The 18,040-nt window shown below is 35.9% G+C and overlaps 1 protein-coding gene across 1 annotated transcript in view; it reads right to left on the bottom strand.

Annotated features, from left to right (window-relative positions):
• Positions 1-18,040, bottom strand: part of MALRD1 (MAM and LDL receptor class A domain containing 1) — a 241,736-nt gene that overhangs the window by 26,652 nt on the left and 197,044 nt on the right. The window contains exon 36 of the mRNA XM_017817063.1: positions 17,070-17,136. Coding sequence (XP_017672552.1) covers positions 17,070-17,136 — 67 coding nt within the window. The remainder of the gene's footprint in view (positions 1-17,069; positions 17,137-18,040) is intronic.

Here is an 18,040-nt window from a genome sequence, read left to right as displayed (position 1 = left end):
AGTTCTAGAGATATCAAGATTGGTCAAATTTGACTGATGAGCAAAATATGGATTTTGGTGGAAAGAATTATGGTCTGACAAATAGAACAGCAGTTCAGTCACACTAGCTTTGTTTCCTTGGTGTATCAGGATGAAAAGAAGTTTAAAAATAGACAATTTCTCTGTTCTGTTTGTAACTGTGACCAATATCTAGTAAGACTTGTATGTCCCAAACAGGCATACCTTTTCTCATAAGTCATTATGTCTGAATAGACTAATGGAAGTCTCAGCAGTTATTTACTATAAATCCTAGAAAGCAGCCCTGTGCCAGAGCTGTATATTGATGAATGGCACAAGAGAAAACCTTGATGAACAGACACGCTTTTAGCATAGCCATTGTGCCTTCTTTCCTTCCTTCCTTCCTTCCTCCCTCCCTCCTTCTTTCCCTCCCTCTCTCCCTCCTTTTCTTCTTCCTTTTCTCCTTCCCTCTTGCTCTCTCCCCTTCCCTAGTTGTGAAAAATCTTATAGTCAGGCTCACCTCAGGGGAAATCGAAAGGAAAAACAATATCTATTTCCTTCTCTTAGCTCTTACATAGGATAGAGCAATACTGGGAGAAAACAGTATTTTACCAGTATTTGTTCCTCTGTCATCTTATTGTCATTAATGTGATACCTTCAACTTAATTTTTAGCTCTTTAGGTAATCTACTTCCACTTCTATAACTGACATTGCCCTGTTTCAGTTATTAACCAAACACATCCCTCTCTTAGTTAAAAGGTTTGTGACAGTGATGAGAGATAGTCAGTTTTTTCTGTGCATCACACCCCCCCTCCCCCCGCCCCCCACTTTGCTGTTTCTGGTGAACAATGTGATTTGCCCTAAGATAAGAACACTGGGTGGGTATTGCAGGAGGAACTGTCTGGATGCTCACACAATGAATGCATTCCAGAACTGTGGGGGCTGTGCTGGTGGGGATTGACTGTGGTGCACATCAGAGTGCAAAAGGGTGTGAAATGCTGCTAGAGGCTGGGTCAACTGTGCAAACTGGTCTCTTGAGGCCGCAGGCATGGTGCAGGTGGATCCCTGCCCTGACAGGGACTCACTTTTGGGCATATGAGTGAAAACGCTAAGATCCAGTCTAATACAGAGAGAAAATCCTAAAGTAACCACATAGGTGCTTTGCTGTCTTGCAATTGTGCATTCTGCAAGGCTAAAGACTGCAAACCGGTCTGTTTCTAGCTGAACCTGCTTATATTATAACTCTTTAGACCTGTTTGTATTATATTCTGCATTGACAATATTTAGGGACAGTATTAACAACAAATCTAATCACAATCATCCACTGGATCTGAAGTAGCCTCAATAACAAAACATTAAGATTACAGCAAAATAAGACTGTAACAAAGAATAAAACCTAATCAGCTATGTTTAGAGTAATGAAAAAAATCAAATAACTTTAAATATGGGAAATCCTTTCATAAGGATTATAAAAATTATTCTTTGAACATTCAAAAATGACAACTGCCAATCAAACACAGAATCTGTACTTGGACTGGGCTTTGTCACAAACTCCGAATCAAAAAATGAAAAAAAATCAAAGTCAAGTGTTGTCCTTAAGTAATTTATACAGTTCAATACCATGATGAAATTGTTTCATTGTTCAGCAGACCAGCAGCTTATTTCTGGTCACTTAAAAGTTTTTTTAAGGACTCTTTAGCAACAAAATCAAAATTAAGAGGAAAAAATAGATCCTTTTCATTAAAAACAGTATCTTCAAGTCTAACACAAAATAAGTTAAACCAAAATTCTATTTCAAAGTAATTCCTCTTTGTAAGACATGAACAAAATGTTGTCTAATTTATGCAGTGAACATTGGATCGGTGTAATGTTGACTGTCTTTTTCACTTTTCACTTCCAGACGGAGAGAAGAACATTTACATCAGCTGAAGAATTGGTTCAATTATTACTGTGGTGTTACTACTACGAACTTCTTTTAGTGCTCAGGAATGAATCTAGAAGTACAAAGCCTATGGGGCCAAAATGCTGGCAAGAGTAGAAACAGGATTTGTTGCGGGTATATATAAATTTTAGAAACTACATAAACATCAGTGCAAACTGAAGGATCTACTCCATTTTGTAAACGGAGAACTGAATACTGTTTTTTTATTTCACCACTGAAATGTTGCTAGCACCTCAGACAGTCTTTTCTTGAAAGTCTAAAGGGTTAACTTGAGATCAGTGCTTGTTTTTGCACTTGGCAGTTTTGTGAATAACATTTTATGTAATTTTATTTACCTTTGAGGTTAATTATGTTTTCCTGAGCTTGTCCCTAAGCAGTTCCATTCCAACTCTTCTTTTATTTCTTCCTCAAGAAAGAGACTTTGAGAACTTACTTTCCATGAGGATTCAATAAAAGCAGCCTTCCTGTTGCTCTGGTCACCCACACAGCAAAAAGGAAGTTAAACTGTTTGCTGACATATCTCTTATGGTTTGAGTCTGAGCCTTTGCTCTTGAGCCTGCTGCCAAAGTCTGACTTGCACAGACAATACTTTGTGGGTGGTGACTTCACTGGGAATCAAGAGCCAAGAATTGGAGAAATGTCCTGTGTGCCATATCTGTGGTGGACGGGAAAGCATTACTGGATCCACAATTTTAAAGTTACAGCAGATGTGCTTATTTTGTGGTAACCATGCAGTGGAAGAAAGCTGTTCTGTGGGACCTAAACTCCAGCTTAGCTAATCATAAGGCAGGTTAGCAAATGCAGTGTTTTTCTCATGACATTTCATAAACACAGGATTTCAAAGTGAATGTGGATGGAAAGGCAAATAATCCTTCCATTCCTTATGATCTGCATATAATTGTGGTTTGCCTGAACTGGCTGTAAGCTTAGAGTAATTATTTGGAAAGATTGGCACTGTTTAGAGAGCTAATGTATCTCCATCAATTCCTATGTTACCCTTGCATGCTTTGGAACATACAAATGAATCTTGATACATTCATTGATAACAGATATGTAGGCTCTATCCTAGATCCAGATGTGGAATTTCTATTAATATCGTTGTTATTTTCCTACAAAGAATTTAGTTTGCAGTCATTCTAAGGAAGCTGAAATGAACACATAAGCCAGTGTTTCCATAAAAGAAGTGAATAGAGATTAAAGATGGACAGATATTGATTGTTATTTAGGATATCTGATTTATTCCTGCATATAATATGTGACATTATCAACAAAAAGATAAAAGCCTGATTGAAAGCTGAGCATTGATTCCAGGTGGAACAAATCATTCCAGTTTTGCCTTGGTATATACTGAAAATAGTATTTACTGATCACTCTTAATTGGAGTCCGATACTTCACAACTAAAGTCCAGCAGAATCTATTCATCAAACAGTTATGTACATCTATCATTGCCTTGTTCTGACTAGTCTTCCAGGAGCTTCAGTAACACTAAAAAATAAATAGCAAAAAAAATGTACTGTTTATTGATTTGGTTTTCAGCTTTTTGAAATGAGAAAATAAGAAAATCCAAGAATTCTGCAAAGACTCATATTATGCTTCCACGTCTATACAACAGGTTTTTAGCGTTTTTTTTTTCTTCAAAAATGTTTTTTCTGGCTTCTCAGGTCTCTAAGAACATGTAGAAACTTAACTCCTGCTTACGTACTTAAAATTTACTATTGCAGATCCTGTGGTTGTTATTATATCTGGGTCCCTTTTCATCAAAGCTTATCAAAAATCCAAAGGGTCCCTCTCAAAAAGAGCTTGAAAAAGGCACACCAAAAATGCTGAAGGAGAGACAGCACTATCAGAAGCTTGTTAATGATGAAGAAGTAACCCACAAATGAAAAGGATAAACTTTATTAATAATTTAGCAACATTTCATCAAAAACCTTTTGAAAGTAGGTGAGATATGAGCTTTAAAATTGCTTGTATGCTTTGGAAGACCTTATGTTAGGGGAGCTGCACATCTTAAGCTCAAAAATCCTCAATTCCAGACTTGTACAATTATTCTCAGGACTGCCAGGCTTCATAAATCTGTGTCTGAAACTGCTGCTTGAACTGCCCTAAAAATAACAAGAGCAAAAAAAAATATTTCCATGCGGGTTCTTTGTTGCAGAAGAGTGAAACTGTTCATGAGGAATGCGCATACTTGGCACTGCTCTGGATACTTAGCTGCAATCATTTTTTAAACCACTAAAAAAAATGTCTTTTACAGTTACTCTGTGCTTCCTGTTTCACTAATGCTACATGGTTTTTTTTCGTGTGGCAATGTTTGGGAAGCAGGGGAAAGAATGTGCAAGGTACAGATGCAACCTATCTATAGATATAAGGGAAGTTCAGAGTGTAGAATTTCAGAGTAGTTCAGGATGATTAAGGAAAAGGTTTTATGGAGGACTTTTTCATAAGACTAAAATTCAAGTGACATTGACCTTGTAGGAGGTGTAAGACTACACAGAGAAAGTTGATTAGTGTTTCACCGTCTTTTTCATATACACAGTGGTTCAACCATATAAAACATAGAGAGAAATAAAATAATGTAAGGTCGGTTGTTGTGGTCCCATTATGACACCTATTAAAATCTTACTTTGGCCTTAATGTCTGATATATTTCAATGACGATAGAAGTAAATATATAATTTTAAAAAGCTAAGAAAGAGTGATTTGATAATATATCAACTTCTACATGATATTTAAATGCACAGTTGTGTTGCATAGACCCATCTTGAAATGTAGTTTCTGTAGCAGTATGGTTTTTGTAGTTCAGAATAAAGCATCAGGTATATCAACAACTTCTTTTTTTACAGAGACTTGTATCTCACTATCTGTAGTAGCACAGATAGTATTAGAAAGGTATTAGAAAGATAGCTTTAGAAGAATTATCTACATATATATGTATAGATATGAATGCTAAATGAAGAATACTTGCTATACTGCTATAATCCAGTTTATATTGTTGACTACACAGCTGTATGTTAATTTTTAGCTTTTCTTTACTATCTTATGATCCATCAGAAATTCTCAGCTACTACCATTAACTAAAACATTCTCAGTCTGTGGCTTTTTTGCTGATTTCATTACAAAAAGTAACCAACATAGTGATAGACTTTACTGATAACATAAGGGAAGCCACGACAAATGGAGAAAAATTTGATAAGACCTATTAAAACACTAGAACTACAATAATGAGTAGCTGCTGCGTAGCCTCTCAAAATGTATTCTGCCAAATTGTTTCACCTTCAACTCCAGAAGCAAAAGAGACAAGAAGGTAGTCTTCATGAATTTCTATGACTTTGTAAACACAATATTTTTCACATACTAAAATATTAAAAAGTTTTAGCTCTTTCTTCCATTTTCCTAAGTCCCAAAAAAGTCCACATTAATAAAATATTAATTTACAGAAGAGATAAAGAAAAGCAAAGCAAATAAAAGTGCTTTTTTCCCACCTATTGAAGTCTGTTAATAACTCCTGTGTTTTAAATTTTTAAATTTTTTTGATGGACTACAATATAGATCAAATCATGCACTTTAATTTACCTGATAAAAATCAGTGGATTACGAAAGAGTACTTAAAATCTGAAAGTTACCATAGGTGAAAAAATTATTTGTAAACTGGAATTCTGCTCTGTAAAAAACAAGCATTGGAATATTCATCTCTAAGTAGCACTGCTTTAAAAATGTTTTGTTCAGCTCCTAGTGATGCAAAGCTGCAGTTTCAGTAGCTTGCATAGGAAACTCAAGCATGCAAGGACTGCATAATACAAGCTCCATATAACTGTATGTAGTCAACTTGTTGTTAGCTGACTTTTGTAAGCCTAAGCAATTTTTTTTTATTTGCCCAGCTTTTGCCACCAAACTCAGTTGAGCAGGCATTTCATCAGTGGAAAATACATTAGTTAATAAGGATGAATGCCAAAAACATTAAAGTATGAAATTGGAAAGTTCTAAGTGGAAATAACTCATGAAGCAATGAAAACAATTTTCTAATATACTAAGTTAATGACCTAGAGCTTAAGCACATTTAATGTTAGAATTTAGACAATCCTTACTGTATAATCTCACCTAGCACTTACATTAAAGAAGCCATTGTCAGGTATTGTTGATTCCAATACTATTTTCTTTTCTTTTCTAACAAAGGCACTTGTTAAGGGTTAGCCTAGTGCAATGCATGTGTTTATACACAGTTGATACCTGAAATCCACCCAAGGAATTTATACAGCTGCCAAGGTGCCCTAAGTACATACAGAACTAGAGATAAAAATGGAGAAGCCAGTTTGGGCTTGTTAACAATTCTTTCCATCTGAACAAAGAGAGAATCAGCATGGTTTTGGCTTTCATGTGGCTGCCCAGAGGGTGAGTTAAGGCACGGTTTATTTCAGCACAGCTAGGAAGCCGTATGATAATTTGTCATCTAGTCTGCTGATATAAAAGCACAGATACTGCACATAAAATATCACATATCCTGGTCAGTTAGTTTTCTCATCCTTAGGGAAACAATTTTTTGGTGGGTTGACTCTGGCTGGATGCCAGGTGCCACCAAAGCCATTCTATCTCTCCCCTCTGCAACTGGACAGGGGAGAGAAAATATAACAAAAGGCTCATGAGTTGAGATAAGGGCAGTGAGAGATCACTTATAATTACTGTCATGGGCAAAACAGACTTGACTTGGGGAAATTAATTGAATTTATTACCAATAAAAATCAGGGCAGGATAATGAGAAGTAAACCAAATCTTAAAAACACCTTCCCCACACTCCTCCCTCCTTCCTGTGTTCCACCTTCTCTCTCTCCAGTGGCACAGGGAGATGAGGAATGGAGGTTACAGTCAGTTCATCATGAATTGTTTCTGACACTGGTCAGGGAGAGGAGTCTTTCTTCTGCCCCAGTGTGGGATCCCTACCACTCTGTTGAAAGAGTTCTCCACAAACTTCTCCAGTATTGGTCCTTTCCACGTGCTACGGTTCTTTGCAAAGTGCTCCAACCTGGGTCCATTTCCATGGAGTGCAGTCCTTCAGGCACAGACTACTTCAACCTGTTCCCCCAGGGGTTCACAGGCCCTATCAGGAAACCTGCTCCAGCATGGACTCCTTTCTCCATGGGTCAGCAGGTCCCTGCCTGGAGCCTGCTCCAGCACAGGACTCCCACAGCATAACAGCCCTCTTTTGGACACCCAACTGCTTTGGCGTGGGTCTCCTCCACAGGCTGCAGGGGGATCTCTACACCCTCGTGGTCCTCCATGGGCTGCAGGGGTACAGCTGCCTCACCATGGTCTGCACCACGGGCTGCAGGGGAACCTCAGCTCTGGTGCCTGGAGCACCTCCTCCCTCTCCTTTTCCACTGGCCTGGTGTCTGCAGAGTTGCTCTTCCAAAATATTCTCACTCCTCTCTTCTCTGAGTGAATTACATCCATGCAATAATTTATTTTCCCTTCTTAAATATGTTATCACAGAGATGTTACTAACTTCTCTGATTGGCTTGGTCTTGGACATCAGCGGGTCTGTCTTGAATCCAGCTGGCATTGGTTGTCTCGGACATGGGGAAAGCTCATAGCAGCTTCTCACAGAAGCCACCCTTGCAGCCCCCCTCCCCACTACCAAAACCTGGTCACACAAACCCAATACACAATTAATTTAAATCCAACCCTTTTTCACCTCCATCATTTAAAACAAACAAACAAAATCTCAACCTCCTGCAATTTACTGAATTCTGAAGCCTAATTTGATGACTGATGTGCTACTGGGTTTGCATAGCAAGGTTTTTGTAGCATCTGGGTGGGACTACAGAGGTGGTTTCTACAAAAAGTTGCCAGAACCTTCCCTCACATTTAGCAAAACCAGTGCCAGCCAGCTGCAAGATTGACCCAATCCTGGCCCAGGTCGAGTACATAAGCAATGGTGGCAGCACTTGTGATGAACTTAACACAACCCTCATTTCCCATCCCCCTGTACTGCTGGAGGGGAGGAGGTGGAAAAGTAAGGAATCACAGAATCAATTAGGTTGGAAAAGATCTCTGAGGTCATGAAGTCCAACCTATGACCAAACACCACCATGTCAGATAGACCGTGGCAATAAGTGCCATGTCCAGTCTTTCCTTAAACATCTCCAGGGATGGTGAATTCACCTGGGCAGCACATTCCAATATCTAATCACCCCTTCTGTGAAGAATTTCTTCCTAATACCCAACCTAAACTTCCCCTGTTGTAGCTTGAGACTATGTCTTCTTGTCCTGTCGCTGGTTATCATGGAGTGAAGTTGAGTTTGGGAAGAAGGGGGGAAGATATTTTAAGATTTAGTTTTATTTCTCATTACCCTACTCTGATTTGATTGGCAATAAATTATACTGATTTCCCCAAGCTGAATCTGATTTGCCTGTGATAGCAATTGCTCAGTCACCTCTCTCTGTCCTTACCTCAGTGTACAAACTTTTCATTTTATTTTCTCTTTCTGTCCAGATGAGGAGGGGAGTGATAGAGTGGCTTTGGTGGGCATTCAGCACCCACCAGAGAGGTTTATTACTGAAGCAACTCCGGTGTTGACATCCCTACTGTAACTCTTGCATGAGCCACATTAACTTAACACACGTTAAAGGACATTTCACAGTTCATATCTATCTTACAATCCAGTACATATTTTTGAATGAGAAATATTTCTGTACAGTGAAAACGCAACTTTCAGACCAGGTGCAGACATAATTATTTTAGTTTAAAGGTATGTGTACTTTTTTCCTAAAGGGCGTACAAGTGTCTGTGTGGGAATAGCACACAGTTACTGCTTCCTGCTTAGAGATGTAGCCTAGTAGCTGATTAGAGCAATAGCAAACATGAAAAGATCCTTCCAGGCATTGAGAAAAATCCTCTATGTTTGTGTGTGTGATTAAAATTAAAATGCATGGAGCTTTCCAGGTCAGTCAACACTGCAAAAGCTGGCAAGAAAAGTTCAAAAGTTCTTCATTTAGTAGAATTTGCTGCTTTTGGGAAATCCCTTAGCCACCTAGCAACAGCACAAAGGGTATAATTCTTGGAGACTTAAATTCACATTGACTGAACAAGAGGGAAAATTGCAAACAAGCAAGATAGCTTGAGAACATTGTGTCACCAGTGTGTTTAGTGGGTCAGACTGAGTAGGCCACATACCAGGGTGTGGTTAGGACAGAATACAAGATATATGTCTTTTCTACACAGCTTACACAATAGCAGAAATTCTCAAATACAGACCTCTACCATCCTCATCTTTCCTGCCATCAGAAGAGACTTATCTGCATCACAGTATTTCTCATTCAAAACTCCTATCAACACACTTCATGATATATATGTTTTCCAAAAGTCATGTTTACAAGTTTTATGATAAATTTTGTATTGTATTAGGTGCATCCAATCAGCAGCCTCCAGATGCCTCCTACAGAGAGGGCTTTAATGGAGAGCTAACTGTCATTCAATTAAGTTTTGATATGCAAACATGCAGGTGTAACTTTTGGGGATGAGAATACTGGCTTTTACAGCAAGTGCTGTCTCTGACTTTCATTTAAATCCAAGAAGACTGAGTCTGAAAGAAGACTGTTACTCAAGCTAAGTAAGACAATCTGAACCCAGACTGTGTAAATTATTGTTTGATTTAATATAATCCAAAAATTGTAGAGTAATTTATGTGCCTATAAATAGATATACCCAAAGATGTTTTTAAATTTCTGTGGACAAAAGACAGCCACATGAATGTGAAGAAGAAATGGCTGTAGCACAAGCATCTTTGCAATGCTTTTGTTTATACTTCCTCAGTTGTTCCCTTTCTTCTCTCTTTTGAAAAGTATTTATTATTTTACTGCTATTCTTTCCTGTTTAGAAAAAAAGAGAAAAAAAAGTCGTGGTTTAAAACTTTCTATGTATGCTTGCTACTCTTGAGCATTTGGTGTTAGTAGGAGTAACTCTTTGGGGAACCCTCAGTACTTTGGCAAACATCCAACATCCAACATTAATTAACATTCTCCCATATAAAAATCTCATATTATCACTCAACAAGCATCCTCTCCTACACATACACTTTCCAGATCCTAAGCTTCTCCTCACTGTACACAAACCCATCTCCTGAATTTTAAATGTAATAATGCTTAAAGTTTTGTATAAGTAATTCTGAGGTACAGTGCACCGCACTTAGTAATAATAAAAATCCAGCAGTAGTTTCCTACACCTTGTAGTTATCTCATTTCACTTTGAGTCTTTTTAAAGAGTATATTGAAAATCAAAAGAGAAATATAGGATATTTATCAGAGAAGTCGAATGCTTTCAGCACCTTAAGCATTGCTGATACAACCGAGGAGAAATATTTTTGCTTTATTTTTCTCATATATCCAAGTAATTTTCATTGTTTCTACTAAATTATGCCCTTCTCAATAAGATGATAGTATCTTCATATTAAAACATCAATTATTTTGTTCAGACACAAAATATAATTCTCCCTCTGATCTTGAGAGTTGCAATAATGTTGATAAAGTACCAAACCCAGATTTTATAATGAAATCCACAGCTACTTTTATTCCCAAAGCTGTGTTAACACCTCTCAACTCCAAAATTTTGCAAGAAAAGGTTGTACAAACTGTTCATAAAGCTCTTTGATTTAGAAACTGTCCCAGAAATTCCTTACTGATGTGTTACCAGTAACAGGCAAAAACATCCCCACATATCATTAAGAGACAATTTGAAAACAACTAGTTCACAGTTGCTTTCCAAAATGACCAGTGGGCTATATTTAAAATAAGCCCTTTCATTGTGAGTGCTCTTCAGATTCTAGCAATGGGTCATTCAAGAGAGACTTTATCCGTTTGTTACAGTAATATTTCACCTCAGGAGAACAGAGAAAGACTATAAGCTACTTAGCTTGCTTCCAGGTTTAAAGATATCCTGAGCTTTAGTTTTCTGTACAAAAAGAGATCAAAACCCAAGAGTTAAATGAGAAAGTCTGATTTACATTTGAATCAAGAATTCAAAAAAAAAATTATCAGAAACATTTGTTGTAGAACCAAGCTTTGGGTCTGTTCAGACATATTTGTTTAATTGACTATATCACCTGACTTTCAATTACAGTCAAACTTTAACACTTACATAGAGACAACCTTGTTTTAGTTTTATAATAAAAAAAATGAAAAAGACAGATTCCCCCAGGAATCTTTTGATTCAACAATCAACTGATTCAGACCATTCCCAAGAGAACTTCACAGGATTCTGCTACCTCATTGGAGAAGGTGGCAAATCGCCCTATGTATTGAATTAGGTTTGACCAAGATAAATGTCACTCGGGTTTTTTCATAATTTCTAGGAGTTGCAAACTGCATGAAGCAGCTGGCTTCAGTGTGATAAAGAGCTGACCTCAGGATTATACTATTATCTTCAAAGAGGAAGAAAAAAGCAAAGCTCGAAGTAAACTGCTTCTAAATACAAAATGATAACCAGTGAATCCATTTGTAAAGAAATAATTGATACTTTGCTCAATAGCAAGGTTCTCACTAGGTAAAGCTGATTTGGCCAAACTGAAGTAGTTTGGTATAAGTGGGGAAAATAAAAAAAGAAAAAACCAAACTTATTAGACAAATTTGACATATTCTTTCTACATGAAGGAACATGATTACCTGAATTCTATTATATGAAGGATCTGGTGGATTCTAGATTTTTTTTTCCTATTTTTTTGTGTTCTGAAATGATCACTGAACATCCTGTGAGTAGGCAGTCAGCAGCAAAAGCAAAAATTGCTTCCTTCCAACTATTACAAAATGAACAAAATGCTAAGATTTATGAATCTAAGTCTCTGCTGCACTGCACAATAATCCCTATGGGATTTTCCTTTGGAGAAGGCTATGAAGTTAGAAACACAAAAAACCAAAAAGCAACAGTATTTTTGTATCAGGTACCTTGATTTCATGCAACCTTTTTTAATAAGAAGGGATAAAGCGCAAACAAAAAAATAACATATGAAATAGAAACTTTAGAAAAGAGTTTCCAGTAAGCAACTCTTTAAAATGCATTTCTGCCAATATACTGTATTTTTCTTTCAGGGTAAATTGTGTTTAATTTATTCTGGAGAGTAGACATATTAACCCATCTTCCCATATTCGATTTTACCCAACTCAGGCAACCTGAATTTGTTATTTTATTTACTTCAACGTCACTTTCCAGATGGCACTTGGGTAATGGAAAGATATGTAAAAAAATTTTCTATGGTAGCTATATATATATATGTATATATATATATATATATATATATATATGTCCTTGTTTTCCAGAAGGCAAATCTTAGCGTAGCATTTGATTCAATGTTTTATCTCTTTGACTACTCATCATGGCTTTTGTTTATTCATGGCTACATCCTTGTTTCATTCTTCCTGTATGTAGAATTGGTTTTCGTGACCACAACTTTCTTGGGTAAGTATATAGGCTAGATATAGCTTTATCCTATTTCCACTTGTTCAATAAATCTAAAAGGACATTATTAGGAAAGAAGTGAAATCAGTACAAATTTTTTTGCTTTGTTTCTTTCAATTTGCTTTGTTCGAACAGTTAATAATCTGCTGTGCTTCAGCAACTACTGTGTCAGCAATCTTCTCTTTAACTAAAGTGGGAATTTCTGAGAGCAGCAGGACAAACAGCTGAAATGGAAACTACCATCTTCTCCCATTATAAACTCACTTTACTTATGAATTGTTTCTATACTGTCAGTCTCTTGACTTTGTATTTCCATCAAATTACAGTCTAGAGGCTTCCAAGCATTTTATCTTGTAAGTTTGGAATATCATTAGCACTCCATTTTCATGACATCCTGCGTGATATTAAAATAATCCCCCCACTTTTAGTTTTTAAAGATAACTATCACCATCAGTCCTCAAAAAACAGTAAAACAGTACAGGCAAGAGTACATCCAAAGTAAAATATATTTAGAAAAAACTCAAACAACTACATTTCTTGCTGGAAGATATTGTCCAGTGAGGATGAGAATTTCTCTCCTTTGCCACATGTGATACTCAAATGGAAAAAGTATCAGTCTACCAAGGCATTATTTAAAGCTGCATGCCACTTTCCAGGGTTCCTTTTCCAAAATTTATTGTACTTACCAGAAGTCAATATTTTGAAGACAAAATCATATTCTGAAAAAATGTCTTCACTACTAGAAAATTTCTTTATTTTATTTATTTTTTTATTTTATTTTATTTTGTGGAATACTGTTTGCTATTGTAATACTGAGGAAAAAAATACTTTTTTTGCAATTTAAAATAGTTTTTCTCTGTTATAATAATAAGCTCATTTTAAAAGTGAAAAGGAAAGAAGCAAAAAATAGAGAACCACAAAACTTTTAGCTTTTCTAAGAAGAATAAGCAAAATTTCCTCTCCTCTGAATTAACTACTACCCTGTAAAATCAATTATTTTTCTTAAACATAGAGGGAAAATAATCTTTGCTTTTGTCAAATAAAGGAAACAAACAAAATAAGTTTCTATTTTTTGGGCCAAATCAGCATGCAGATATACAACTAACAAAACCAACCAAAATTAATTATCTATGTATAATGACTCCTTGTAATTCTAATCTCCAGAGCTCAGTTAGTTAGATGGTATGTATTCAATTAATTTTAAAACTGTTTAATGAAGATGTATTTCTAAATTTTAACACGACTGTTTAATTACAGGCCAGTGAATGTAATTACTTTTTTTGTGCTAAAGGATAGAACCTTCTCATGATTCAAACATTAATAAGATCACTCATATTATACTCTTAACTACTAGTCAGTGTAACTGCTCTGAAATTTGGTATATTACACTGAAAATATTTGTATAAAATAAAAGGAAAGTCAAGCATTGTATTATGTCTTTTTCAACATAAACTCCATTCCATTCCATTCTATTTTTAGCAAGGCCTGCAGCAGTAGGACCAGGGATAGTGGTTTTAAAGTAAAGAAGAGGAGATTCAGACTAGATAGAAGACATTTTTTACAATGAACATAGTGAAGTGCTGGAACAGGTTTCCCAGAGATGTGGTAGATTCAAGAAGGGGTTCTGAGCAACCTGATTTAGTTGAAAATGTCCCTGCTCATTCCAGAGGGTTTGAACTAGATGAACGTTGCAGGTCCCTTCCAGCCCAAACCACTTGCTGATTTGACAATGATCTGATATTTATTATATGTGAAGTTTAGTATATTTTAAATGTGCATGTTTTGTATTATTCTTGTTCAGTCGGATGAGAATGAAAATTATTAACAGTCTGGTAAAATATTTTTTTTTTCTCAATGGTTCTATTTTTCAACACTAGTACAGTCTTTGAAGCCTCACCATTCCATTTCAGTGTGTTACAAACATATTTTTCCCAGCTTGCTTGTTCTCATCTATATTCCTCTCCTATGTTTCCAGAGGTCTGTGGTCTACTTTGAAACAAAAACAAAATGAACACAAAAAACCACTAGAAAAACAGTTGGGGAAAGTATACATATAATCAAAGGAATGATTTTGAAATCAGAGGATTGAAATTGCAAAAATTCTAGTCATCTTTGCTCAAATGATCATGATTTGCATGTGCAATCATAGTAGCTGATTGCCAGCACCAGGCACTTGACTGCATGACTACAGAAGGGACCTCACTTAGGACCGAAGGAGTCACATTTTGTCAAATGAGAGTGGCCATAGAATTTCAGACTAAAGCCCCATCTAGTCTGGCCAACAAAGAAAATACCCACGAAATAGTAAAACCAAGATAACCGTGTTTGATGTGCACCCTAAGTAGCCTTCTGGTCAAATAGGAGAAGCAAATGCAAGTGGGTTTCAAACTTAAAAATTGAAATACCAAGGAGGACCAGGCTAACAATCAAGCTGTTTCATTAAAATAGGAAGCTAACCATCAACCACAAAGCATCCTTTCTCTGCATTTGTTCACAACAAACTCTCAATGAGAACATCCACGAGTATATCAATCAGTCACATTAAATATTGTGACCTCTCACTGATATTAGTGCAATCATTATGCACCAGCTAAGAGAAACTTTTCTCAGTAGTATGAACAGAAATTACAGTAATCTGATACACCAACTCTGTTACTCACTCCAATATATACTGGAACTTTATTTAGACTTGTATCCACTGTTCCCTTTTCCACATGGTCTCCTCTCTTCATAGAGGGATGTCAGAGCTCACCTTTCGCCCGCTACTCACCTTCCATCCTTCTTAGTTACTTACTACTGAAAGAAAGCCAGGTTGACGCCCTAAATATTTACCTTGCATATTTAAGCTACATTAGTGCACATATGTGAAAATGAAAATTTCCCTAGGAAATGAAAACTGGTATACTTCTACAGTTTTTATTTTATGTACATTTTTATTCTTTTTTTTTTCTTTTTCATGGTGTTGACAAGCGGGATTTCAAAAAAATCATGCTGAAATTTATCTCAGAAATGGTTACCTCTCCTGTTGTTATTATATGTATGAGTAATTATAAAGCCTTGAATGGTATTGATATCAGACTGTTGATCTGGTTACCCTTTTTCTTCTCCATTTGCTACTTTCCAGTCACTTTTCTTGCTGGCAGAGTTTTCAGGAAGCCTCTGACTATTACAACATGCACTGCTTTTCAGGTATTCTTGAACAGAGATGACATATTTCCCCAACACAAACACATATGACTCTTGGAGTTATGTTAGCCCATCAGTTAGGTCATTTTAATTTCTGTCCCTTTTCTCTGATTGCCTATGCATTGCATCAGAGTTAAATATCATGTTTCTTATTGAATGCTGAGGGAAAGTACCTTATTTACTAGTTTAATTTACTGTTTTTATTCCAACTGTCTTTTATTTCTGTGTATAAAGAAGACTTGCTAGTTTGGTTTCCTTTCTCTTGCAAGTCTGAACATCAGTTCAAATCTTATAATTCTCTTGTATGCTTAAAATCTCAATTACTCCTGCAGTGCTTTGTCCCTACAAGCAATTTTCTTTTTGATCAATGACTTAATCTACAAATTGTAAACTCCCTGCTCCAAATCCCTTTATTTTCTGCTGACTTTTCATTCTATTTCATCTGCAATACTTCTCTATTGTTTTTGTCCCTTTTCTCTCTTTATGGGTTCCAAGAAGTTTTGAAACAGCCACCTTAATGAAATTCTAAGCTTCTTGCAGAGACTATTCTCTGTTCTATAATAGAGGAGATTCTTTGGGAAATCTACAGGTAATTAACAGTGTTTTCTGAAAGCCAAATCAAAGTACCCTGTATGAAAGTGCCTATATTTTCTGATTAGGTTATTTATTATATTTCTTCAACAAGTAAAGGATAAACGTGTCTTGAAAGACAAAGCAGGCTTATTAATGTGCATTTTCTAGCAACTGGGAGACAAACCTTAATGTCTAGTCTTGACTAAGATAGATACTCTGATAAAACAGTGAGTTCTTTATTAATTTGGCAAACTCTTTGGCAAGATCCACTGAAGCATGTGAAAGACAAAAGCATGATAATGCATACCATTTCTTTCTTTGCACTTCAAAAGTCTCCTGTAATTTCCCAATGGGAAACAGAGTGATAGCTTGTGTAAATGAATCCCTTCAGATAGCCTGAGACACCCTCTAATGACTTGTACTTTCTACATCAGAATTGCATACATTATTTCTTTTACAGCATAGAGCATTTCCAAAAAAAATGTAAGCATATGTTTAAACCTTTTTTTTTGGAATAAGTGGAAAAACATTATTTTCTTTTTCCAAACACATGCCAAAAAGGTAAAGATGAGTATGTGGCATGCTGTAAAATCTTCTCTGAGGTACAAAACATCTGCTGCATATAAGGCACAGAAGCATGTGTTGTTAAATGTTGATGTGAAACACGAGACACAGAAAACGGGGTGTCAGGCCAACAGGTTGTCTCACGCAATGACATATGAAAGTTACAGAAAATTCTATCTGATAAATAATATTCTTCTCAAAATGTGATTTAACTCGCTAAATGTAAATAAAAATAGTGTAGACATGAAGACAATTTAAGAAATACACTTCTATTGAATGTCATTTCTGTCTCTGGGGAGCAAAACTTCTCTTTTAACAGCAAGTTTATCCAACCTCAAACACAAGTCAATCACCAATGAAACTTACTGGCATAATGGGATGTCACCTTTGATGATGCATCTTCCTCCATTTTTGCAGTATTCTTCAGGACAAACTGCAAACATAAAAATAAGGATTATAATTTTCCTCTGTTTTTATGTTTGTCATTGTCTAATTTTCAAAATGGCAGAATATTCACATCTGTCATTTTGGTGCTTAACACTTCCAAAACTTCTTCTTTTAGACCCGGTCTCAGTGATATAAGTGTGAAGTCAAGAGTACATTATAAGCAATAGCGTGCTCTTGCTCTTATAGAAATCCTGATGCTTCACTTGAGCAGGCTTCAAATTTTTCTCAAATCAGATCTTCATCTGACTCCAGAAATGGAGCTTTTACAACTGACTCTATTTTCAAATAATAAAAATATATAAAATAAGACCCAAATTATATTTTTGCAATACATAGCATACATTGTGAACTTTATCATATAACTCTTAAAATTGTAAAATTCTAAAGCATCTTCAGCAAAGCTAGGGGAGTACTGTTAACATAGAACTGGCCCAGTGTTTGTAACTGTCTTGGGAAAGAACTGCAGAAACTTTGTGTCATTGAATGGGATGCTTTGAACCTAGATTTAATTATTTACATAATTATCTACATTTTTGTTAGATTTTATTAATAAAAATAAATTCAGATTTAATATGTATTATTGCCCTGTACTTATCTTTCTCCACCATTTAACTATTGCAAACCAAACCTGAACATTGTGGCAAGTTCATTGTGCTAAAACAAATGCTATTTTGTTTGTCTTCCAACATGGATTTGCAATACACTTGAAATAAACAAACAAACAAAACCCAAACAATCCTATTAAATCAAAAATATGGATTAATAAGTGGGTTACTCAACTGGCTAAAATTAAGGGAGTGCCTAATAGTATACTACATTGGGTTGTAAAGTTTTTGGGTTTTTTTTTAACGATGCGTTTATACCTTAAGAAATATCTCTTGTGAAGATGT

This window comes from Lepidothrix coronata, unplaced genomic scaffold (assembly GCF_001604755.1).
Source record: "Lepidothrix coronata isolate B3197 unplaced genomic scaffold, Lepidothrix_coronata-1.0 Scaffold59, whole genome shotgun sequence".
NCBI classification, from domain to species: Eukaryota; Metazoa; Chordata; class Aves; order Passeriformes; family Pipridae; genus Lepidothrix; species Lepidothrix coronata.
Note: the sequence above shows the minus strand (reverse complement) of the source record. Positions and strands in the feature narration are given on the sequence as shown.